General features: G+C 48.8%; 1 protein-coding gene across 6 annotated transcripts; it reads left to right on the plus strand.

Moving 5' to 3' along the window:
- Positions 1–768: 768 nt before the first annotated feature.
- Positions 769–25,291, plus strand: LOC149359629 (uncharacterized). 6 transcript variants are annotated; one of them, XM_089571773.1, is made up of 6 exons: positions 833–897; positions 6,445–6,611; positions 13,302–13,369; positions 13,917–14,149; positions 16,374–16,442; positions 25,104–25,291. In XM_089571773.1, the coding sequence occupies exons 3-6, from the start codon at positions 13,309–13,311 to the stop codon at positions 25,194–25,196; spliced, it is 456 nt and encodes a 151-aa protein (XP_089427899.1). In that variant the 5' UTR covers positions 833–897; positions 6,445–6,611; positions 13,302–13,308; the 3' UTR covers positions 25,197–25,291. The 6 variants fall into 6 exon arrangements, with proteins under 6 accessions (XP_089427898.1, XP_089427899.1, XP_089427901.1 ...); XM_089571772.1 differs by lacking the exon at positions 6,445–6,611 and having other exon boundaries at positions 769–897; XM_089571775.1 differs by lacking the exons at positions 833–897; positions 6,445–6,611 and adding an exon at positions 2,325–2,746.
- Positions 25,292–26,044: the final 753 nt, after the last annotated feature.

The raw sequence follows: 26,044 nt of genomic DNA on the forward strand, positions 1-26,044 counted from the left end.
CAGACTGTAAGCACAGGTGCCTGCTGAAGCTGAATCAGTATAGACTTAAAAACTACAACTATCCCACGCAGCACTATGGTGCGGCAGTCTTGTCGGATGACTGTGCCTCAGTCGCACTATGGCGCATAGTGCGTAGGTGCGTAATGCGTGCGTAGACGTGCAGATGGGGAATTAATTTGCACAGTAACTGATAAATTCGTTTCTGCGGAAAGGAAATAACGCACTATCTGTCTCATATATCTCGGCGGACACCTGAACCGCGTCGTAAGGGAAGGGGAGGAAGGTGTGAGTGAAAGAAGAAAGAGAGAAAGAGGTGCCGTAGTGGAAGTCTCCGGAATAATATCGACCCCCCCTGCGGATCTTTAACGTGCACTGGGATCGCAGAGCACACGGGCGCACAAATGAGTTCTGTGCAGACTCTCGCTCTGCACATCTCTCTACCATTAGGCAGTCTGTCCGCCTATACGACTCTACATTAGCAGCGCCGTTGGTATACTTTTCCTCTTTGCGCTGTTCGTTTTGTTGTGCCTGAAGCCAAGGCAGTTTTCGCCTCCGAACAAAACACCCCGATAGCGCAGTCCAGGGTCACGGACGAAGATATAACCAAAATCAGAACAACCACCCCATCGCGGCAGTGTTTTCATCTCGCGCGCCTTGAGAGTAAGATTTCCCCCAGTGCCCCAGAAATCGTAGAGTATTCGGCGCCTGCCTTATCGGCGTGGCGCAGCGCTGCGCGCGCCCTGCAGATAACAGCGAGAGCGCGGCACTCGATGCGGCCGCTCTATCGTCGCCTATCAAGAAAGGCTCGACCTTGCCTCGACTTTGGCAATTTACGCCGCTGCGGCGGCGCAATCGACGCCTAATCCCGTCTTCGTCCGCCAGCGCGCTCCCGGCCAGGTAAGATGCGGCGGCGCAATGGGAGCGAGAGCGAAGCTTCTCTTCTGCGCGATATGGGTGACCTCAGCTGCTCTCTTTTGTGGGTGCTATTTTTTGTCAAAATTCCTTAGAAACGGCTCGCGCAATAGCGCGAACTTGAAGACTCGCTCGTCCTCACTGCCTTTTTCTCCTTCCGTAGATTAGTGGGTAAAAGCGTATCCTTTTATTTCTAGCTGAGGGGGAGAGACGTTTAGAGATAAAAAATAGTGATTTGATTTGATTTGATTTGATTTATTGGGGTTTAACGTCCCAAAGCGACTCAGGCTATGAGGGACGCCGTAGTGAACGGCTTCGGAAATTTCTACCACCTGGGGTTCTTTAACGTGCACTGACATCGCACAGTACATCGGCCTCTAGAATTTCGCCTCCATAGAAATTCAGCCGCCGCGGCCGGGATCGAACCCGCTTCTTTCGGGCAGATAAAAAATAGTGTCCAGCATTGTTTTTGTTAGCAGAGGTCTATCGGGCGTTAGCCTTAAGTTTCCTAAGGGTTCTCTTTCTTAAAGAGAAAGCTGTATTATGATTCAGTGCGATAGCTTTTGTATGAAATAAACTAAAAGAAGATAGCAAAGTAGCTTCGCGGAGCTGCCAAAGACAAGCTTTTAAACAACGATTGCGAAGAACACAGTCAAACAAAACAACTTTTGTGTTTAGGAAATCTAATTTTTTGAAGCAGAGCAGGAAAGTCTATTGATGTGAGCAAAGAAAAAGAAGTAGGTACGGTGGCTTAACTTCGTCCGATTTAAAGATCTAAAGGGAAAGGTCTTTTCGTTACGATTGTACTGAAAAATAGATGCACCTCGATCGTGCGACTATAATAGTAGTGGGATGATCACTGACGAGTGTTAAACGAGTTTCAATAATTAATTGACTTCATTTTCTTTGCAACCCCGATTCCTGTAAGTCTCTAGTAAACTGGAGATTGTGTGCAGAACTGCTCGTTAATTTGATAAAGCTGCACCTCAATTCTTCTGCCGAAGTTTAATACTTTTAGCATAATAAGGAGACGTTCGTCGTGTCTGACGCCCCCTCTTTAGCGCTTTATTCACCCCATGGTTGACGAAAGCAAAAGAAAACAGAAAAATGATGACGAATCACCGGCCACTCCAAAAAGTGCGTTTTCTTCTAGAAATTCAATTTTTTTTTTCATTTAGCTAACCCTTCTCTCGGCCAAAATAATGTCTAGAAGTGAAAAACATTGCTACATATAAATGACAGCATAGGTGCCAATTTTGTGCAAAGCAGTGCAAAGGCAGCACACAGCTTTTCAGAGAGAGAGAGAGAGAGAGAGAGAGAGGGAAAGGCAGGGATGTTAACCAGAAAGGATTCCGGTTGGCTACCCTGCGCAGGGGAAGGGAATGAGGGGAATTAAAGAGGAAAGAGAGAAGTAAAGGGAAATAATCACAGTCTGTCAATTAAGGCAGTCGCTCTCAAAAAGCGAAAGAGTGCCTTGTAAGCCTTGATGGCAGTTGACTGTTGTGGCCACGGACCGAGGATCTTGGCCTCTGTGAAAGGGCGAGGGTCCAGGCGGTCCAAAGCACATCGCAGCTTATGTCTTTCGGCTACAAAGGCAGGGCACTCACACAAGATATGGGTGATTGTCTCATCACAGGCGCAGTTCACACAAGAAGGGCTGTCGGCCATCGCGATCCGGAAAGCATACTTATTCGTGAAGGCAACACCGAGCCATAGACGACACAGTAGTGTTGCTTCACGACGCGCTACATTACACGGAAGACGGAGGCGCAGTCCAGGGTCCAAAGTCCTGAGGCGACGGTTGCACAACTCACCAGAGTTCCACGCCGAAAGTGTGAGCTCCAGCCTCAAAGAACGAAGCCCACACGCTGCGTCAGCTCTCGTAACGGGGATATTAACGGGGATTCCATCATTGTGGGCAGAACGGGCAGCTTCGTCAGCCTGGTGATTGCCATGAATGCCGCAGTGGCCCGGCAGCCACTGGAAAATTATGTTATGTCCTTTCAATGTGGCGTCATGGTAGAGCTTGCGGATTTCGGCAACGAGTTGTTCGTGTGACCCACGGCGTAGTGCAGTTTGCAGGCCTTGAAGGGCTGCTTTAGAGTCGGTGAAAACTGTCCAGTCATCTGCAGATTCCTGACTAATGAACTGAACTGCAGCCCGTAGGGCAGCTAGTTCTGCACCAGTTGAAGAGGTGAGATAGGTAGTCCTCACCTTCATTAAAATAGACCTGGCCGGTATCACCACAGACCCAGCAGAGCTTGTTGAAGTCACTGAGCCATCTGTGTAGACATGTATGCGGTGTTTATGGTTAAAATGCAAATGATGCAGTGTCAGTTGCTTGAGAGCAGGCAATGATAAATCAGATTTCTTATTAATTCCAGGAATAGATAGGTGCACCCGGGGTTCATGGAGACTCCATACGGGTGAGCATGATCTTGATGGGTGGGCGAACTGCGAAGGAAGATAGGCACGGTGAGCTTGAATTACATTTGCAAATGCAGTATGTGGTCTGAGTACGGGAAGAGCTGCAAGATGATGACTCGGAACTCGCGTGAGGTGCCGCATGTGTGTTCTCATGGTTTCAACAGCAATGTATGAAGTAACAGGATGCTCCCCAGCGACAAGAATAGTGGCTGCCGTTGAGGCACATTTAGGTAGCCCAAGGCAGATTCGTAGAGCTTGCGCTTGAACACTTTGGAGTGTCTGAAGGTTTGTCTTTCTGATATTGTTTAAAATGGGAAAGCTATACCGCATGTATCCCAGGAACAGCGAACGGTACAGTTGAAGCATCGAGCGTACAGATGCACCCCAGGACTTTTCCCCGAGGAAGGAGAGAATATGAACAATCGCTGTCAGTTTCTTTCGCATGTCGTAAAGATGGGGACTCCACGAGAGGTTCCTATCGATAACAACGCCAAGGAAGCGATGGTTTTTCTCATAGGGAATGGCGTTGCCATTAATATATATGGGGTAACTTGTCATTTTTTTTCGCGTGAACGCCACGAGGGAACACTTCTCGGTTGAAATATTTGGGCCCTGCTGACGAAGGTATAACGTCAGTATCGTTGCCGCCTTTTGTAGTCTCGCACGAACTTGGGGACGGGTCACGCTTGATGCCCAAATACAGATATCATCGGCGTATATTGAGATCTGGACTGATTGTGGCAATGAGTCAACCAGTAAGACGAGAGCTATGTTGAAAAGAGTTGGGCTCAGCACTCCACCCTGCGGGACTCCGCGCGAATTTAGATGCGAAGAGGTTGGTCCGTCTTCAGTCTGGACAAAACACGACCTCCCTGACAAATAGCTGCGTATCCAGCTGAACATGCGGCCTCCAATCTGAGCAGCTTCTAATGCGTCCAAAATGGCCTGATGCGTTACGTTGTCGTAGGCGCCCTTGATGTCCAAGAATAGTGCCGCAGTCAATCTTTTCAAGTTTTTTTGGTGCTGGACGGACGATACAAGGTCAACCACATTGTCAATGGAAGAGCGGCCACGTCGAAACCCAGACATAAATGCAGGGTAAATTTGGTATCGCTGCAGGTACCATTCCACGCGTGTTAACAGCATTCTTTCCATGACTTCCCCTACACTGCTGGAGAGTGCAATTGGTCGGTATGCTGAAATGTCGAGTGGTGATTTTCCCGGTTTAAGGAGTGGTACGAGACGACTGGTCTTCCATGCATTAGGAACTATGCCCTCGCACCATGACTTGTTGTATGTGTCCAGAAGAACCCGTCGAGCCTCTTGGCCAAGGTTGGCGAGCGCGGAGTATGTCACACCATCGGGCCCCGGCGATGACGACCTTCTGCAACAAGCCAGCGCAGCGTCAAGTTCCTCCGTGGAGAACAAGTTATCCATTCGTGAATCCCACGAGGGTGGGACATCACTGCAGTGCAGCGTTGTGGATGGGTTCGGTTGGCCTGTTATCCTTGCGCAAAATTCTTCGGCTACCGCGACCTCGCTGCGTCTTTGGTGGAGCGCGAGGGATTTAAACGGGTGGCGCTGTTGAGGGGACGTACGAAGGCCACGGATCACATTCCAAATGCGTGACAAAGGCTTTCGTGGGTCAAGTGTCTCGCAAAATGTTCTCCAACGTTGTGTCTGCAGGGCTTGAATTCTGCGCTGGATTTTCTTCTGCAGGCGTCTTGCATCTCTGAGGTCTAAGCTTTTCAGAAGCAACAAGGAAACCGCCGCGGTCGCTCAGTGGTTGTGTTGCTCGGCTGCTGACCCGAAAGACGCCGGTTCGATCCCGGCCATGGCGGTCGCATTTCGATGGCGGCGAAATTCAAGAGGCCCGTGTTCTGTCCGATGTCAGTGCACGTTAAAGAACCCCTGATGGTCATCGGTCCTGATGGTCGAAATTGTCCGAAGCTCTTAACTACGCCGTCCTGAGTCGCTTTGGGGCGTTAAGCTTCATAAAACCAGATCAGAATCAACAACAGTGCGAATGCGTTCTCAAAGAGGGCCGGTAAAGCATAACAGGCATTTTGCGAAATCTCATGCATCCAAAAATGTCGTTTAGAGGTCACCTTCGAACGGGCTACTCTAATCTGTTTCTATACCTACAACAGGAAGCGGCTGGAAAAAAGGTACGGTTAAAGGTACTGTTGCCAAAAGCAACCGGACAACTACGGTTTCTTTCTTAGCCTTGTAGCGAAGGACATAAGGCAGCCCTTAATCTCTGAATCTGTGTAAAGTAAGGTGAACCCTTGTCCTCACGTTCTGACATCTTTCGGACTTAAAGGGAAACTGCATAGGCTTTAGAAATCAACGACCTTAAGGGGGTCGAATGTGTGAAACTTGCAGGTAAAGCATGCAGTCTTTTTGGGCCAGCATTTAAAATAGTGAAGTTCAAGACCATCCGAATTAAAATTCGGATGGTCTTGAAGCTTCTCCACACCGCACAACGCCAAGTGGAGGGGGGGGAGGGGGGGTGCATGATGACGTCATCGAAGGTATCGGTATATTTCGAACGCACAAACGCCTGATTTGAAGGAAAAAAAACAACGCCACCGAAGGCAAACCCTGCAGATAGTCAGGGCAGGGTGCGGCTGACGACAGCGGTAATTTGATACCTTACGTGACGTTAAGCTGAGGTTTCCTGCACTCCTCTGGTGTACTGAGGAGAAGCGCAAAATTGAATCGTCGATTATGTCATTATTTTAAATGCTAGTGCAAAACAACTTGGCATGCTTTACCTACAGCTTATATAAATTTGAATACTTGAATATCCCGAAATTCTCAAAAAAGTGCCGCAGTTGCTCTTTAAGGTGGGCTGAAATGGCTCCGTTATACGGTTGAGAAGTAAAAACTTGTGGCTCGGTTACTTTAGCGAAAGAGAGTACATCACTGAAAACGTTATAGCAGCAAAGGAGAAAGGCTTTATAATTGTTTTCCTACTCGACACGGGCGGTATCTATGGGCGGACCGCAGCGCGTTGTTTTTTTCCCGCAGTTCCCGCTTGTTCCTATCGCCATGCTCAACTGCGAGTATTTTGAGCTCACCCGCAGCCCACTGCTTTTTCAGCACACGGACTCGTTAGCGCTGAAAACAACGCAGGAAGACAATGAGGGCGCCCAATCTCGTCCACTTGAAAGGCTACAATCGACGGGACAAAGCCAGAAATGAGTGGTAGCAAATAGGCAGCAGCTCATCAGCTCAGGACAAGTGCAAAAGCACCCTGTGGCAACAAGGTAACAAAAAGCAAGGTGTCTAGCAGACAGTGCTGTTCGTGTGTTTTTGCGCATCGCTGCCACTGCTAGCTTGTGCCATGTGCATGACGGGAAGGCTGCGCGTGCGGGTTTTTTCAGGCAATGCATGACGGGAGCCTCTCGTGGAAGGAGCAGTATAGCGAAGCCCGGAGTTCGGCGAAGTGGTTGTTTCGTTGGTGTTAGCCAAGATTTGTTTACATGCACATCGTACTGCGAGGTAACGCCAGATTGTAAGCGGGTAGCTTGCTATATAAGCGGTAAACTTGCATCCTGTCAAATACACTACAGGGTTCTTACGCACCCAGTCGTCGTAAGTACTGATCTCCTTTGCCCTTTTTGCTTCATTTTTTTGGAGGTGTGGGGGGGGGGGGGGTGCGGTTAGTGATAGTGATGTGAGCCTACAGCCATCTGTCAAAACCGCGCGTTGATACAGCATGAACTTTAAAGATGATTAGCATGCTTGCACAGTCTGCGAAACGTCCTGTATGATCTGGAAGAATTTAGCGTGGCATGGCCATTTATTGAAAGAGCAACCGTGCTTCACTCCTCCTTGTGAGGCTCTTTGCCGTGCTTAACTAATCGCCGTCATTCCCTCGCCGGCATGACTGCGGGCCGGTCATGAAGTTGCCAATGACTGAACATCGAAATAATAAGAGTTAAAAACCCCCTCCGCCCTCAGAATTCACTAATCTCGGTTTTCACAAGCGTTAAAAAGGGGGAATAAACCGACGGCGCCTTACATCCAATATTGCGTCAAATGTTTTACTTTTTCGTACGATGTGTTGCAAACAAACGCATTCCCCAGGTTCTTCACTTGTCGAGGTGGGCGCTGAAACAACATCGATGGTAGAGCGGCAATATTCCGCCCTCATTCTCTCACGTTCATGATGACGATGTGCTTTTCTGGCCCTGTTGATCTGCAGGGCCGATCAAAGTCAAAAGGTAAAACAGAGTTTTCAGACATGCTCATAACCCACAGATAGAAATGGTAGACCAGATTAAACTTTGTTTTGGTTTTATGGGATTTAGCGTCCAAAAGGGACTCAGGCTATGAAGGACACCGCAGTGGAGGGCTCCGGATAATTTCGATCTCCTGGGGTTCTTTAACGTGCACTAATATCGCACAGCACACGGGATTCTAGCATTTCGCCTCTATTGAACAGCGACCGCCACGGCCGGGGTCGAACCCGCGTCTTTTGAGTCAGCAGCCGAGAATCATAACCACTTAGCCACCGAGACGGCTTATATTAAACTTTATTCAGTAAGGCTTATACCCGCTCGAGCCCCCTGCAACTGCAGTGATTTCATATGAATTGGACGCTGCTGACGGTTTGCAGAAACGAATAAATTGACCGTATTAACGGACAAAGTAATAACCAGAGTCTTGGCGCTTCTTCTCGCAGTGAAGCCGCGATTTAGGAACTGATCAAGAAAGTTAGCCGTGTTTATAAGTTCACATTACTCGAACATTGCCAGTAGTTGTTCAAATCTTTCCTAAAAACTGAACCGGATGCATATTATAGAGCCTGAAATTACCGCTTATTCTCTAGCCAGACCTCTGCTGACCCCGCCGGTAGAATGAGGAATGTGACCCTGTCAGGGTAATTAGCGGGCTAAGGGAGTGGAGAGAATGAAAGAGACAAAATGAGGGAGGAAAGGAAAGAAATGGTGTGAGGTTAACCAAATTAGATTCTGATTTGCGGACCTGTGCAGCGAACGGGGGTCACGGGGAATGGAAGCAAACAGGAAAGACACAGCAGACACATGCATGCACTCGGAGTGAAAGGCAAGCGGAGTGAAAGGTATACGCAGTCAACTTGGAAATGCGCGATGTCAGTCCTATCAGATTGACGCTTCTGTGGCCTCTGAGCTCAAAGGCTGCCGCTGGGGTGCCGGGGTTCTACAATAAGGTTTGCGTCTACAGGTGGCAATATAAGCAGCGTGAAGATGTTTTTACCGTGAAGCGGGTGTGAGAGGGCTGAAAAACGCAAGAAATGTTACCCCGGCACTTGCGGAAGGCGCAGGCGTAAAATGCTTGGTTTCCTGTCATTATACTCCTCTGCATTTTGCACTGCCATTCATATGTGCACGCATATACGCCTCGCCATTTTCTTCATTGCCATGTTGAATCCGGGCATCATACACAGCCTTTCTCGCCTGGCATCTTCCAGCTTTCACCGGGCGCCCATGCACATTCTTTGTGTGTTCGTGTTAGGGTACAGTTCACACGAATAATGTACTTCCATACGTAACTACCACAGGTGCTTACGTATATTCTGTCTTAGTTCATAGTTCTCTGAGAACCGAGCATGTACTTTGAGGCTATTTCATTAACTCTCCAGTTATTGATGAAACCACCAAATGATATGAAGGGGAAGGAATGAAGAAAGTATTGAAAAAAAAAAAACATGTTTCCGAAAAAGTAAGAGCTGACTGAGCCCATGTAATGAAACTAAGGTATATAATATAACCTGTTTTTGAGACATTAGAGACCATTCCCGGGCAATTCAGATCATTCCAGGACTTCGCGCGAAGCAAGTCCCAGGTGTTTGCCACAAAGAGCTGCTTCCATCACTTTTGGACAGACAAATGTCGATCAGAAAAGCAGCAGAAATCAGAGAAACAGAGAATAGGAAGAACAAGAACAGCTGGGAGAATAAAGAGAGCAGTGGTCAGAGTCCTCAAAATTGCTGTTCGTCTTGCTCGACTGCAGAAACGCGAGTTCATCCGGCGTCAGGGGATGAATTATTTTTTTTTGTGTGTGTGTTTACGTACATGATCTATGAACAGTTAAAGGCGCGCATTTCTTCAAATTCATTCTATCGCTTCTTCTGAGTGCTCGTGTATTTCACGTTTTTCTACTGAATTTTGAATCCCTCTCCAGTACCCAACTATTTTACGCTCCAGAATGGCTGTACACAAAGACAGGCAATGCGCATAATGTAATTTCCGATGCGCTTCTTCGTTATTGTTAAGCTCAAAGAACTAAAACATTGATAGGATCGTCTTCGTTGCGGCCTTTGGGAACCGCGTACAGTGCAATGAGATCTTGCACCTTAACCTGTCTTCTCTATGGTCAGTGCAGCATTGTCCATGCAATAAAAAAGGGAAACCGTTGCTCACGTCTACGGACTGGCTGTACAGCGCGCTTTCTAGAATATTACACATGTCTCTAGTGTATTACCTGACGCTCTGCTGGCATAGTTCAGGAGTGGAGCAGATGCCAATGCCAGTCGATGGGAAAAGCAAAACGCAAGGGCAGTGTTCTGGATGTCCCGAAAGCAAAGCGACATCGCACAGTCCAGATCTACTCATGACCAAATTATGTTTCACGTTTTACTGGGATATTTGAAATAGATTTTAACGCGATAGTGTTGAAGGCCCTGTTACGTAGAAAATCCGGCGTCGGCGTTGACGGCGTTGCGAGGAATAAATAAATAAATAAATAAATAAATAAATAAATAAATAAATAAATAAATAAATCAATAAATAAATGACTTTGCCTTGCTAAGTCACACGGGACATGAACTGTAGAGCAAGATCAATGAGTTAGACACGCAGAGCAGAACGGCGGAGCTAAAAATTAACATGCAGAAAACCAAAGTAATATTCAACAGTCTAGCAAGACAACAGCAGTTCGCAATTGGTGGCCAGGTGCTGGAAGTTGTAAGAGAATATGTCAATTTAGGGCAGGTAGTGACAGCTGATCCGGATCATGAGAGGGAAATAACTAGAAGAATAAGAATGTGGTGGAGCGCATATGACATGTTCTCTCATATCATGAATGGCAGCTTACCGATATCCCTCAATAGAAAAGTATACAGCAGCTGTATCTTACCGGTACTCACCTATCGGGCAGAAACGTGGAGGCTAACAAAGAGAGTTCAGCTTAAGCTACGGACAACGCAGCGAGCTATGGAATGAAAAATGATAGGTGTAACGTTAAGAGATAGGAACCGGGCGGAGTGGGTGAGTGAAGAAACGCGGGTTGATGACATCCTAGTCGAAATCAAGAGGAAGAAGGGGGTTTGGGCAGGGCATGTAATGCGAAGGCAATATAACCGCTGCTCCTTAAGGGTAACGGAGTGGATACCAAGAGAAGGCAAGCGTTGCAGTGGGCGCCAGAAAGTTAGATGGGCAGATGAGATTAAGAAATTTGCGGGAATACGGGGGCCGCAACTGGCGAAGGACAGGGTTAATTGGAGAGACATGGGAGATGCTTTTGCCCTGCAGTGGACGTAGTCAGGCTGATGATGATGATGATGAGGGCGGCTCCCTAGGCAGTCGCTCCAGGAGAAGCAACCTAGGCGGGCTATATAGGTCCCGTGACCTTGTGACATCGCAACCTACCCATCGGGTTATGAACGAACTAACCACCCTAGCAGGTTGCAGTTGAATAGAATGGTTTATCGTGAGAGGTTGCTGAGAACAGCAACATGAATTGCACAAGTAAGTCCTACCGGTGGCAGCGCTTGCCATCGCTGGGCAGTGGCGCATCCCTTAACCGCTGCACTACTGCAACGGGAGTGGTATGAAGACTCCCAGGCACCTATGAATGTAAAGTTGAGTATGACAGTTGAGCACATCCTTAAGGTGGAGCTGATGTGTCCCCTCCAATTTTTTCATAAGCTGTTGAATCGTTTGCAAAGATAATATATAGAGTTATATGCGGCCGTGCACTGATTTATTCGAGCAGGTATGACCTTGTAAGCAGGAGAAAAATGCTCTAGGTCTCTGGGTGCCTATCGACGCAAAAGATTTACTCCGCCGTTATTATTCGAGGTGTTATTTTTGGCAGATTCTTGGATTTGGTGGTTTAGGCACCTGCTTTTAATATCAGGATATCGGAACGTAATATTAAGCAGCCATCTTGATTTTTATTTAGCATGCTGCTTATCGTGTGTGTTCTTGCCTTGGAATCATGCTCACGGCTTCAGAAAATGGGGACAGCCTAGCAGATCACGCCAAGCTTGTGAAAACCGCACTATTGTCGCTGCTTTCTTCGTTTTAATGCACCGAAACTGCCTGCCCATACTGTTGCGAAGAGAAAACATGAACGAGCAGTGTTAATATCGCAGTTTTTGTACGCATCACGTGATCTCTAGACGGCTTTTACGTCACAGTTCCCTCTCGGCTGTTGAAAGTGAAACCGAAACGACGTGCGAAATATTTCGTTCGGTTATAAATGATTCAGTTGGCCTAGGCGAATTTCATGTCGTTATTGATGTCTATTATTACACTGTGTTCTAGTTCAAGGAAAAAGCACGTATCTAAAATTTTGGTGTTACTATTCATTTAAGTGCATGTACGAGCATACCAGCATCTCATAGGCTACGTTGCCTGACGGCGATGAACTTTTGTCAGCTGAAGTTCTTCCTTAAGTGGCACAGTTTCCTAATGTGTTAGCGACGTTGACTGACCGGTTAGCTGAATGTATGGTACGGTACACTTGTTAGAGTTCTCAGTGCGACTGAACCAAGCGAAAACATCATTCTCTACATTATGCCCATTAGAGAATTGTCAGAACTGGCGAAGGAGAACAGGTTAATAGTTGAAGATGAATTGGTATACGCTGTGCCTGCAAGACTTTTGTGGCTACTGTGTCCTGCGGGTTTTTTTTTTCTGTTACCCGTGCTTTCAGCGGGGGGCGACGTCTGTTTAGCCTCTCTCTTCCCCGCCTCTTCCTCAATGCGGAATAACAAAAAATAAAGGAAGGGCGAAACCAAACAGAGAAGCAAGCGGCATTCACTAAGGCGAAGAGACGCCGTTTCGAACCCTACTTCAGGTCTGCTGGCTCTCCTCGCCGTCTTGTGGTATCCGGGGTGGACTCTCTCTACTACAGGACATGCACGAGACCAGCATAATGCTTTAAGAGATTTTCACTATAAATTTAAGACGTATACCACACATATATTCTGTTCCGATCTTTCTTATCTATTATCACAACCCGCCGTAGCAGCAGGATGATCCTATATATGCCAGCGGCGCAGTGCTGCTTTCCATAAAGCGAAATGCGGAAGGAATTGAAATATAACAAAGTCGAAATATAACCTGCGTAGCATATTCGCCTTTGAAGCGGTGCCAAAGTATAATGCCAATGCCCATAAATATCGCTCCCTCTGACGGAACGTGGTGGGGCTGGAAGCCGCGGACACCATGTATAAGTGACTGAAGTGGCTAACAAGACCACTTGTCGATATGCCGTTCAAGAATGGCCGGTGCACCGCAACAATGAATAGAAAATCTGCGAGCTTAAATGACGCTCTGTTGGTGCGTGGTACATTTGTTTTCTCGTAGGAGCGTGCCGTTATCATCCCATTCATCACCCTTCCTTGAAGCGCCTACAGTGCCCTTCCTTTATCTCAGCTGGCCTTTCGTTTGCCGCTCGTCAACACTCGCGCTTATCACATCAGCTGCAACAAGAAAGCCTCCGAACGTTTATCGGCGGTGAGTAGAGGTAAACAGCACGGAATTACGCAGAGGAAGGTTAAGTTGACCGATCACTCATCGCATCAGCTAGGTTTTCTGTCACAGAGGCGTTGTATTACTTCAGTACAGGCAATAATTTTGTCGTATAAATGGTGTCCTGACATTTTTGGTGTTTCATAACTGCCACTCGTGACAGTACTTGCCTACAGAAAGAAAAAAAATGCTTTTTTCTCATGTACTTAGGTTCGTCATGGCACGAGCGGTCCTCTTCGTTCTGAGTGTCATCACAGCCAGCACTCTAGCACAAGCCGGTACGTACGCACTTCACCGGTGCCTTTACGTGTGTGTAGCGGAAAGCAGAAAGGCAATTCAGATAAATGAATAAGGTCATGTTTTACGAATGGTTATATCGTTCGTTAGAAGGCTTGATGACATAAAGTACTGCTTGGCAGATGTATGAAGGAAGCTAACACTCGTCCCCCAACATTCATATTTTATGCATGTCGCAAACATCCCCTTATTTGCCCACCATTGCATGCTTGCTTGTTTGGCAGATAAGATCTTCGGGGAATTCGTGGAGAGAAGGTTTATTTCTCATTCTTTAAGCAATGCGTGAACGCTTCTGCCAATCCCACTCACCTAAAGAAGCATCCGCCCTTTCGTCCACTCACATGCTGACTAACTCGCACTTTTACTCACTCGCTTGCTGTCTCATTCCCTTGCTCACTCACTCTTTGCCTCGTTCGCCACCGCCTTCGCTCATTTCGGCGCCGTTATAGGCGAGAGTCGAACAGGGGCCACATCTTGCCCTCCAGGACGTTTGGATCAAAAGCTAAAGGCGTGCGTTGACCTTCACAGCCGTACTGAAGGACAACCATGCTGCCAAGCGGTCGCCCGGTGAGGCGTCGTCGGTGCTTGAGGCCCAACGCCGCGAGCGCCTGGTGGACGAAATACGGCGCCAGCAGGAGCTGCTAGAGCTGTCGGCCGACCACTTGGGCGACGACACCGAGGAGTACCGGTTCCGCAGGCTGCTCGAGAAGTTTGTGTACGCCCTCAATGTGCGGACCATCCTGGGCGCCATGCGGGACACGGTAATGAGCGCCTATCGGTTGCTACGCACCTCAATGTATAACGACAGACCGCGCGGGCAAAGATGTCTTAGTGTGTACGATTTCTAACCAACCACATGACTTAATCTATGTTAGCGCCCCTTTTATAATTTGTGAGAGAAGTCACTTACCTGCCGACATCCCTTCCTAAAAAACCTTTGTTTGTGTCAGGAGCATTAGGTATTAACGCTGGAATTTCAAGAAATGTCCCTTGTTCTCATGTCTCTCACAGCTAAGCAACCAACACAGGTCTACGAAATTCAACAGTTGATGAATGCATTCGATTATAACCAATGGTTACCTCAGCGGATATTCAGTAACATGATGCTAGTAAATAGGTTTGGTCTTATGGGGTTTAACATCCCAAAGCGACTAAGGCTATGAGAGACGCCGTAGTGGAGGGCTCCGGAAATTTCGACCACCTGGGGTTCTTTAACGTGCACTGACATCGCACAGTACACGGGCCTCTAGAATTTCTCCTCCAAAGAAATTCAACCGCCGCGGCCGGGATCGAACTCGTGTCTTTCGGGTGGTGGTGGTGGTGAAAAACATTTATAATGCAATAAATATTTACAGAGAGGTGATTGGGGTAGGCCCTATTGGCCCTTTCCCCTAACAATACTAGGTGGAGCCCCTATTCCGGGACCCCATTGGCAAGCAACGCCGCCCGCGTCCGGTGAACCAAGGCCTTTTGGGTCTTTAGGTCCTGACAGCCGAGCAGGGCCGCCTCCCAGTCCTCTCTGGTGGGGTTGGGGTTGGGGGGGATAGATGGGTTTGACTGACACGCCCAAACCATGTGGAAGGTGTCAGCCACCTCCCCACAGAACTGGCACGCGCCATCAAAGGATGTATTGAAATGTTTAAGCACCGCCGGGCACAGTACAGTGTTAGTAAGAATTTTGATGAGGAGGCGCTCGTCAGCGCGATCCAGACCCTTACAAGGGGCCGGGTAGCGCCGGTGCTCCTCCTTGTAGTAATCGGTGATTTGTTTGAATGTAATGGCCAGATTGTCTGATTGGGAGTACCCTTCCAAGGACAGGGAGATAGCCCGGGGAGAGAGTGCGCGGGCGGCCTGATCGGCCTGTTCGTTTCCCTGGAGTCCCTGGTGACCGGGGGCCCAAATCAGGTTGCGTGGAGTTGGATCTTCAGATCGACAGCTATATTCCAGTATGCGCCAGGCAAGCGGGGGAGCCCAGCCCAACTCGTAGTTCCGACAGGCCCCTCGCGAGTCGGTGATGATGTGTTTCGACTTGGGAGTAGTGAGAGCAAGAGCAATGGCAATCTCCTCCGCGTGTGTTGCGCTGTAGGCTTTGAAAGTGAGCCCGTTGACTGTGTTTGTGTTGTGTACGACTGCGGCCGTGTACCACACCCCGTGGTGTGGGCCGGCAACGTCCACGTAATACACATGTTGTTGGTTACCATAGTATCGTGCCAACGCTTCCGCGCGCGCCTGGCGACGACCGCTATGGTCTTCTCTGGACATGTTGCGGGGAAGGGGTCGGACCCGGAGGGCGCGTCTCCAGGGTGCTGGCACTCTCTCCCTTTCCTCAATATGGTAGTCATGTTTGATGTGTAGCCGGTCCAAGAGGCGGCGACCGGACGTGGTCTGTGCAAGACGCGTGTATTGGTTGACTAAGTGGGCCTCTCGAAGCTCCCGAAATGTGTTCACCACGCCCAAGGCCAGAAGTCGCTGGTTGGACGTGGTGACCGGGAGGTCGAGAGCCCGCTTGATGACTTTCCGGTGGATGACCTCCAGTTGGTCATCATCATGTTTGCGCAGGTGCAAGTAGGGGGTTGAGTAGAGGATTCTACTCGTTACGAAAGCATGGGCAAGCCGCAGTGCATCCTTGCTTCGTAATCCGCCCCGCTTGTTGGAGCAGCCGAGCACCACAGCCACTGAGCTACCGCGGCGGCATATGATGCTAGTAAATAACTAAGACCCAACTACCTACAAGTATTAATTACTACTTCACTGGGATCCTTCCTTTTCCTTGCTTCGCTGGGCTAACAACGAGAAAAGGAAACTCATAGAGAGCCTGGTCATTTGCCTTCATGAGAAAATTGCTGTATATCGCTAAGAAGTATCGGTATATCGGTACAGAATTATGCTTTAATTTCCTGATGAAATGTTCAAAGAATATTAGAAAAAAAAGAACGCTAGTAGACAGCAGATTGTGATGCTTATTTCCTCCTGCCCTCTTTCCAGATTACCGGTGAAATCACACCTGCGGACATAATCGCGAAGACAAACGAAGTTCTCGGAGAGGCTTCCTCGGTGAGTGTCCTTCTCTATCATAGACTGCCGTAACTGCATATGATAAAGACGCCTGAGACAAGTTTGAAAGGATGCGGTAGCCGCAGCTGGTACAAGACGGCGCTAATTGGACGTCAATGAGACAGACCTTTGACTTGCTGTAGACGTTTAATGGTCATTTCAGGATGTTGTGTTGGACCTGGACCTAGACGCGAAATTTATGCCGCGTCGATGCTGCATCATGCATGGTCATAATTAGTTAAGTCGAAGGAAAATCTTGATGAGCCTCTCGAATGCACACCACCGTGGCGGCCGAGCGTATTGACACGCTGAAGCCGAAAGGCATTCTGAGAAATGCTTTCAGGTATACCAGGTGTCCCACATAACTCTAGCCAAAGATTAAAGATATGACGGCGCATAATAGGAGGAGGGGACATCAAATGTTGCTGGCCATTCAGTGGAGTAAACCAATTTGTGTTGTAGATATCTTATTTGAAGAATAATAAAAATAATTAGTTTTTAGGTAGTGCAATTCATGTCCAAAATTCCAGTGTTGAATTGCACAGCATGCCAGAAAACATGTAATTCACCAATTTCCGTATTTAGTATGTTATGGACTCGTGTTTATTGCTTTGTAAAGAAAGTCCAGGCCATACGAAAAATTGGAGTGGACGCTTAAGCTCCGCCTTAAGGGTATGACGCGATAGCTTATTGGGTTAATGCCCATATATGCGGAAATGATCAGTCTCTACATTCATAGATCCCTGTGGTTCCTCATACCACTCCCTGCGATGGCAGGTGCTGCCACCGGTGGGGCTTGTGCGACTCAGGTTGCACTTCCCAAGCAATCTCTCATGACCAATCATTACTTTAACTGTCATCTGCCACAGTAGGCAGATTGCTCACAATCCGGTGGGCAGGTTGTGATGACGTCACAAGGCCACGTGGCTTAATGACCCCTCTACATTGCTTCTCCGGGTATGTTTCGCTCACAACATCGCGGACGACGACGCCGAATATACTGCAGATGCACCCTGACCAATCCCCCGCCGTGGATATGTGCCATTAAGCCTGAGGACATTACCATCATCATCATCAATGGAAGCCCTAACGCTATCACGTTAAAAAAATCCTCCGCGGCTACGCGCTCGCACTCCGCTCCATCAGGGTTCTCACAAGAGCAGCTGATGATGAGGAATCCTCCCCCTAGCCATGGTCGCTTGTGCTGAGAAAGTGACAGAGGGATGAAAATTACGAAAACGATGGTGCAGAACTCCGGATTCACGCCAGTGAACTGTGAAAGCCAGTAAACTGATTCACGCCAGTGAACGCAGGACGCGACAGTTCTCAGTATGGTTATGAAGGGCAGAACTGAAAATTGCTTTTTGAAGACAGGAAATGGCGCAGTAATTGTCTCACAGCTCGGTGGACACCCGAACAGCGCCGTAAGGGAATGGAGGAAGTTGGGACTGAAAGAAGAAAGGAAGAAAGAGGTGCCATACTGGAGGGCTCCAGAATCATTTCGACTACGTGGGGATCTTTAACGTGCACTGACATCCCACAGCACACGGGCGCCTTTTGTGTTTCGCTCCATCGAAACACGGCCGCCGCGGCCGGGTTCGAACACGGGAACTACGGCTCTGTAGCCGAACGCCCTGACCACTGAGCCGCCACGGAAAGAGGTGTTCTTTGGTTGGCGTCTCGTAGCTTGGTGTCGCCGGATTGAAACCATGAACGCCACGAGGGGGGGGGGGGGGGGGGGTGAAAAACTGAGCTCAGAGACTGCAGAAAGAAAACGCTAGCCGGACTCCCGGGGTGTTCTTTTTCGCACTGTGTCTTCTTAACTATAATGGGAACTGTAGCATCCGGCGTTCTTCGCACACTGCATGCGAACAGTTCAGTGCGCGAGGTTGGAATTCGCGGCCATCGTCTGCGCCATCATCCTCACCCTGTCAGTTTTGCAGCATGGGCGCTTTCATCTAGAAATGGGATTCACTTGCCAGCTGCTCGTTTGGGAACACTGCTGTTGCAACGCATGGGTGTATGCTCACGCGAGATTTTTAAAAATATTTCGCGGGCTTTCTTTTTAACGCGATGAAAACGAATCTTAAACGCTTGTCCGATGGAAATTGAGGAACTAGATGTTTTTTTCTTTGGTCGCTGTACAATTAACACTGATATTTTAACTCGAAGGGCAACACCTATGAAATTATTTGAATACACTTAGTTCCTTAACATAACGGATTACAAACATACGTGTTGTTGCGGCTCTCGTCCCATGGTCGGGTCGAAGAGGGGATGAGGGAGGTCGGAGGCGAGGTTTAAGACGGGGAAAGACAAGGAGAAGAACTTTATACAAGGGAATTTACATATATACAAACAGCAACTGGGAGAACTCTCAGAAAGTCTCGCAAACAAGGAGCAAAGCTACATGACGATGAGCTCAGATGGTCAGGAGCTACTCGGCCGTCCAAGGCGCCGAGTTTTATATCCTTCCTTGTCCCTGGGCTCCCTAGATGGGGGCGGGCTTGTCGGGAAAGGAGGGTCCTGAAAGTTCACTGTGGCACCTACACACACACACACTCAATAGGGAACACGTCCCCGTCACGTGTTGGGAGAGAAGGATGCACTCTGCGTCGCGCAGATTCTGGAATGCTCTCGAACAGCATTCCTGCGCCTTTCATGTGGTCGCACGTGCTCGGGGTAGGGGAAACGGTCGATGACCACTTCTCCCTGGAAGACGGCTGCTGCTGTCAACTTGATGTGCCCCTTGGAATGTCTAGTAATGCGAACCGTGGCAGCTAACTTCTTTCTGTACTGCAGAGCTGGCTGGCCAAATGCGGGGTGGATGACCGACGCCGCTTCCGTGGCTAATTCAGGCGTTGACCCCGCATGCCTTTCGCGACTCATCGGCATTCCGCTGCTACCACGCCGATTTTTTTCTCACGAAGGAGGCGAAACGTAACAGACTGCCCCGCCGGGAGAAGGAGATCCCGATGGACAGGGGACTGCATCCGCTGTCCGGAGGGATGTCGCTCGAGGCTGCTCTTAACCGGAGTCGGTCGTCTCTCGGCGCCTCTTGAGTCCAGCGAACCTTGAAGGCTTCTCTCGCGGCCCGGAAAATCTTGAAGGGCCAGCGTTCCCCACCGCTGGGCAGGAAGAGATGGGCTCGCGTCCATGTTGATATCCTGGCTTGCAACATCAACTTCCAAGGCAACCCCAAAACACCAAACCAACAACAAAGGAAAGCACAGATGGGACGTTCCAAACAACAAAGCACCGTTCCACGCGCAAGCGTTCGGATTCCACTCAAGACCCACCAGGCTTCCTTTTAGTATCAAACAAAATCCTGCTCCAGAATACTGACCCCTCAATTTCGCTCCAATTTAGGGTCAAAGCGAGCGTCCGCGTCACATCTGAGGTCGCCAGAGACAGACTGCCACGTGGTACGATAAGCGGTGGTGTGTCAAAGCCTACAAATTTTGAATAGAAACTCCATTCCTTATCAATCAAGCTCTGATCCCCAATACCACCCGGATATCGAAAGTCTGCTTAAAATTTGGCCCATGCTCAGTTTAATCCACTGGCTCTTCTCAAAGAACCTTGATCACTCAAGACTGAGAATCAACTGCTCCAGTTAACCTCACAGATGCGACTGCGCATCAGAGTCCCTACTCACTCCAAAGGCTTCTCTTAAACTCACTGCGTCAGTACTACACCTCACCATCCAGACATAAAGCTGCCACAGCTGTTCTCTACAAAATTCCGCACTCACTTCATTTGGTTAGTCTGCAAATACCGCCATCAGATAACTAACCACGTGCTAGTAAACACGAGTACGCAAATGGGCAGAAATACACGCACTTTCTTTGCCTTCGCAAGGTATTAGCTACACTTCTTTAAGTGCCCTTATTTCTCGGTAGCATGGCAAACTGACACTCATTTTTAACTCAGCGAGACGATAATCTTTGCTGAAGATATGAGGGAGTACAACCCTATCCGATCAACTATAAATCTTCAGCCCAAAACGAAGTAGTCTTTCCCTTTTTGATTTGGCACACACAAAAAAGGAACAAAAAAAAAACAGCTACTTCGAATGGCTTCGCGGGGGTGAAAACTGACTCACCTCCGCCGCGTTGAAGAGATTAGCCCTTCAGACGCGCCCGCTGGGGTCGCGCTCTGGCTGATGACACTGCTGTCATTTCGTTACAAAAGGCCCCTGAAAAAAGCCATATCCTACCCTCACTGTCGTCTCCGCGCCCCCTCGAGGCGCTCAGAAAGCATTGGTAGGGCATGCAAAGTCGAGAACCGGCTCTTGGCGACGAGCAGCGACCAGCGCGAGAAGCTGTTCTTTGTTCTCGCCCCCACCACGAGGCTCGGCTATCCTTTCGCCCTGCGCGCTTCCCGGAATCCAGTGCCGAAAGTGAAGGACGCATCTTTTTTTTCAATGGCGCGCGCTTAACATGCCTGCCTGCGTCGCCTCTTCTGTTTGATCCCCGCGCTCGCATGCTCCGAGGGTCACGCAACTTAGCGTCTTCCGGTCTCTCGGGCCGCTTTGCCCTTTTCCTTACCGCCTTGTCAAGTCGGTGTGGTCTTCCCGTAGGCCGATGACCTTTGAAAAACGTCGCTCCTGTTCTGCTTCGAAGATGCGGTCTCTCCTTTCTGTTACGGCGGTCAGGTTTAGAACAATCTACACGTGTCGCCTGACCATTAACTTTAGCCGCAAACTTACGAGCTCTAATGCGGGAAGGCTTTTCTTCCCCTTCTGCCGCATTTCCAACTGTGATAACATTATCACCGGTCCGCGCGCCTGAATTAAGGGCCTGACATTTCATCCGTTTCCTTTTTGTCCTTGCCCTCTTCCTTTTTCGCTGTGGACTTTCCGCGTGCACCGCCTGAAACAAGACTGTCTCCTCCAGTCCTTGACATGACTCGCCTGATCCTTCCTTAGGCGGCAAATTGACCTCATTGCCTTCGCAACGGGTGGTCATCTCTACAGAGCTGACAGACGGACCTTCAGCTGCCCCGGAAATGAGCAGTTCGCTCCCCTGAAGGTAGTCCTCCGCAGCTGGCTTATCACTCACAGTGCTTTCCTCTGAAACGCACTGATCATCTACAATCGGGCTCTCGTCCTTTGTCTCAGCATGGCGTTCAATACTGTGTTCTAACTCAACAGCAGCTTCACATTCTTTATACGCCAGCTTTGCCGAGGTAGCCACAACCCTGGCTTGGTCACTGGCACCGCGGTGACGCCTCAAATCGGAGTTGCCACGATTCGCAATTTCTAAAGGGCTCCCCTTTGTTTCCCTTTTGAAACCTCTGCCTTTGGGGAAGTTATCCCTTTCACATCTGCGCCGGTTAGTCGCCTGTACAGGCCCCTTTCTAGCGTCCTCGCGCTTAACCAAATCGGCGACGGCTCCTACTGTCACTGCACAGCCTCGATTCGGAGCTCTCTCTTTTCTAAACCGCGGGTGCCGGTTAGACTCCGTTTCTCTGCCCTTAATCGCAGGTTTCCGACCATCGAGCAGGGCGATGGGCTGTATGGCTAGCTTGGGAGGTCTCTTTTGGCTCGGCTTTGTCCGACGCCATCCGTGCCTTCTCCACTCGTTTTCTGAACGAGCTCTAGCGGAGTTACTCCTAGCTAACTCTGAGACTGTCTCTGTAGCCTCTCTACTTTGGCCGCGCTCTGTCGCGTACCATCCATGCCGGTAGTGCGCCATTTCGTAATCCTGTATTACGGCGTCACGTCTCTCCAACTCGGCGATGGACTGGAACGTTAAGGGCCCTGTCTGGACGGAGATAGCGTCGCTCATTGCTACTTCGTTCCCATTAAGCCCGTTGAGGTTTGCGAGCCGCCATTTCTCAGCCTCGAGTTTAATTTCTTTTATCTCCGCTGCTAGTTTCTCCATACGCTCCTGGTGCTGTGCCTCTAGCTTCTCTCTTTCCGCTTCCTCAGCTCTTTTACGCTCCTGTCTTTCCGCTTCCTCAGCTCTTTTACGCTCCTGTCTTTCCGCTTCCTCAGCTCTTTTAAGCTGCTCTTCTTTTACCCACTCGTGCGTTATATTCCAAGCAATTTCAAAATCATCCTCTTCTTCCGTTTCCAAATTTTGGATTGCCTGGACAATATCTGAATCTTTCGCTCTTTCCTCCACATCCACTCCTAACTCATCGCACAAGAACAACAGTTCTGTCCTCGACAACCTCGTCAGGTCCACGGTCGCTGCTTTTAAATATTGGCTTTGCTCGCTCATGGTGATTCTGAGCAACTACCCCTGTGCTACAGACATACAAACACCCGATCAACCAGCAGTTCAAATTGTTAACCCAGAATTTGAAGCCTGGAGGATCCAAAGCAAAAACCAAACACTCACCCGCAGATGCAGCACCATGTCACCCGGTTCATCACACCGCTGCCAACCAGTTATTGCGGCTCTCGTAGCATGGTCGGGTCGAAGAGGGGATGAGGGAGGTCGGAGGCGAGGTTTAAGACGGGGAAAGACAAGGAGAAGAACTTTATACAAGGGAATTTACATATATACAAACAGCAACTGGGAGAACTCTCAGAAAGTCTCGCAAACAAGGAGCAAAGCTACATGACGATGAGCTCAGATGGTCAGGAGCTACTCGGCCGTCCAAGGCGCCGAGTTTTATATCCTTCCTTGTCCCTGGGCTCCCTAGATGGGGGCGGGCTTGTCGGGAAAGGAGGGTCCTGAAAGTTCACTGTGGCACCTACACACACACACACTCAATAGGGAACACGTCCCCGTCACGTGTTGGGAGAGAAGGATGCACTCTGCGTCGCGCAGATTCTGGAATGCTCTCGAACAGCATTCCTGCGCCTTTCATGTGGTCGCACGTGCTCGGGGTAGGGGAAACGGTCGATGACCACTTCTCCCTGGAAGACGGCTGCTGCTGTCAACTTGATGTGCCCCTTGGAATGTCTAGTAATGCGAACCGTGGCAGCTAACTTCTTTCTGTACTGCAGAGCTGGCTGGCCAAATGCGGGGTGGATGACCGACGCCGCTTCCGTGGCTAATTCAGGCGTTGACCCCGCATGCCTTTCGCGACTCATCGGCATTCCGCTGCTACCACGCCGATTTTTTTCTCACGAAGGAGGCGAAACGTAACAGTGTACTATACAGAAAAATGAACAGTGTGGCCGAAGTTGTATCTTTCTATTGTGCTTCGGTGTGGGGTACGTGGCATACATTAACCAATTAAGATGGACACGTGTGTACAAGCTTATGCGGCACTCACCTTGAAATCATAACAAGCTTAATCCATTAACGTTGGACGTTGCGTATACAATACACAGTTAAAAATATGTGATTAATTTGATTTCTGCTCTCACATCTACTTGAACTGCTTGCATGCTTCAAGTAACGGTCTTCTCGAACATATTTATCAGCGCAAGGACAAAATATAAGCTGCCAGAGATGCAGGAGACCCGCGAAAAGATAAATTCGGGCAAAAGCTAGCCCTAACGCGAAACAGCCTAAAATGTATGTGGTCATAATGCTTCATTCACAGATGTTAAAGCAGGTATGAATTTTGCACTTCAATTCGTGCATGTGTTTGCGTGTTAGCACATGGCTCTTGCGATCTTAGGCACCGACATATTATAAAAATTAGCTCATATAAACTGATATGTAATTAATTGTTCTTAATGAATCGAAAAGTTCTTAGATCTATGAGATTAAAGAGATATTATTGATGAAGCCCTAGAAATTCATCACTTTTATCTGTCGTTTTCAATGGATGAGGATTGATGGGTTAACACTCCGCAATGTGAGACATTCTTTGCGAGCCGATTATAAGGACAGGTTTGAACACTTGCTAACAATCATATTCGTGACTGAAATTTCTGGTCGCGATTACATCTGCGCGTATAGGTATTCTGAGATACCAGATACAGGACAGCTCACAAAACAAACAAACAAACAAACAAACAAACAAACAAACAAACAAACAAACAAACAAACAAACAAACAAACAAACAAACAAACAAACAAACCAACAAACCAACATACAAACAAACAGACAGACAGACAGACAGACAGACAGACAGACAGACAGACAGACAGACAGACAGACAGACAGACAGACAGACAGACAGACAGACAGACAGACAGACAGACAGACAGACAGACAGACAGACAGACAGACAGACAGACAGACAGACAGACAGACAGACAGACAGACAGACAGACAGACAGACAGACAGACAGACAGACAGACAAACAAACCTTATAGGAAGATCATGAAACCTGACGCGAGGACGCTGCCAGTTAGATTTAACCTCTATGAACACTCTGATGCTTTCACTCTAATGATTTTACTGGGTGGGTGGAGGCGGGGTAGGGAGATGGATGGTGAGAGTTACTTCTGGATGGAAGCTGGCTTTTACATAGCATCGTTAAATTCAATTTCACCGTAACTTTTTCGTTTCGCTGCTGAGCGGGCTTCGAACGGGTGGAGGCCCCGTGGAGGGTGCCGGTAGGTGGGTAGGTGGTGGGCGGCGGTTCTAGAGATCGGAGGTGGCGGGTCGAGGGTGGCGTTTTAACTTCAGCCATTCATTAGTTGCTGCTCGCTCTGTGATTTCCGGGCATCCACATGATCCGCAATGTGAACTCGTTGTTTATGCTGGTCATCCTAATATGTCGTTTGTTTGACTCCCTCCAGCTCGCCGTTGGAATCGTGCAGTTCCTGAAGAACATGGGACCAATGACATTTAGAATTTTTATGCGCCGAATCCTGACTGGCGAAGACGTTTAAGACTCTTTGCTTATTCGAGAGGAACTTCTGCCAGGTGCAAATCGACGGACGTCTGTAATTAACGGAGCTGAGAAATAAACGAGAACGTACAGCAAGAGAGCAAGCTTTATCAGGGGCCTTACTGGGCTCCATCCAACATTAACAGTGACACAGATTCACAGCTCGAGCTCTTAGCTATGATCTTTCTATGGAACTTCCCCCTTGTGAGTACTACGTAAGTTGTATCAATGATTTTGTGCGAAGTAGACTGCTTTTTGCTTCCTATCAGCGCTGTATGCCGAACTGAAACAATCGCTTTCATTTCAAGGCGTAAGCCTTACTTACCCCATTGAGTGAAAACCAGTGCGTGTGTGTGTGCGTGTGTGCGTGCGTGTGTGCGTGCGTGTGTGTGTGTGTGTCCGTGTGCGTGTGCGTTTGTGTGTGTGTGAGTGTGTTCACACTCGATGGGACTCATAAAAGATGGTGTCCTCATGCAACCAGGCAGTTGGCGGTTAAATTAATCATTGGTCGCGCGAGGTTGCGTGGGACAACCTGAATCGCACACCTGCCATCCCACGGAAGTGGCGCACAACTTAACCGCTACACCAGTGCGCCAGGTACGAGGACTCCCACGGATCTAGAGAGAGTAGAAACATGGAAACGCGCTTCTCAAAACCACGTCCCCCGAAGCGACGACGCTGGTTTGAAGAAAAGACATCGCAGCTGTTGTCGTTGTTGCGACTAAAAGAAGGATGAACAGGAAAGCACACGGGCTTACCCGGTGGCTCGGGCTGAGCCACAATGGCTGTCACGTGCAGACAGAGGTGAGTTAGCAAAATTTCGAGCAACCGTTTGTCGTACAACTTCCG

This window comes from Amblyomma mixtum, chromosome 2 (assembly GCF_055824585.1).
Source record: "Amblyomma mixtum isolate Tamu chromosome 2, ASM5582458v1, whole genome shotgun sequence".
Classification (NCBI taxonomy): Eukaryota; Metazoa; Arthropoda; class Arachnida; order Ixodida; family Ixodidae; genus Amblyomma; species Amblyomma mixtum.

Bases quoted from the DNA above. Each gene is read 5' to 3' on its own strand.
- LOC149359629 (XM_089571772.1), top strand. From the start codon at position 13,309: ATGGCACGAGCGGTCCTCTTCGTTCTGAGTGTCATCACAGCCAGCACT. The intron at 13,370-13,916 runs GTACGTACGCAC...TGACCTTCACAG, and splicing joins CAGCACTCTAGCACAAGCCG to CCGTACTGAAGGACAACCAT. The intron at 14,150-16,373 runs GTAATGAGCGCC...CCCTCTTTCCAG, and splicing joins TGGGCGCCATGCGGGACACG to ATTACCGGTGAAATCACACC.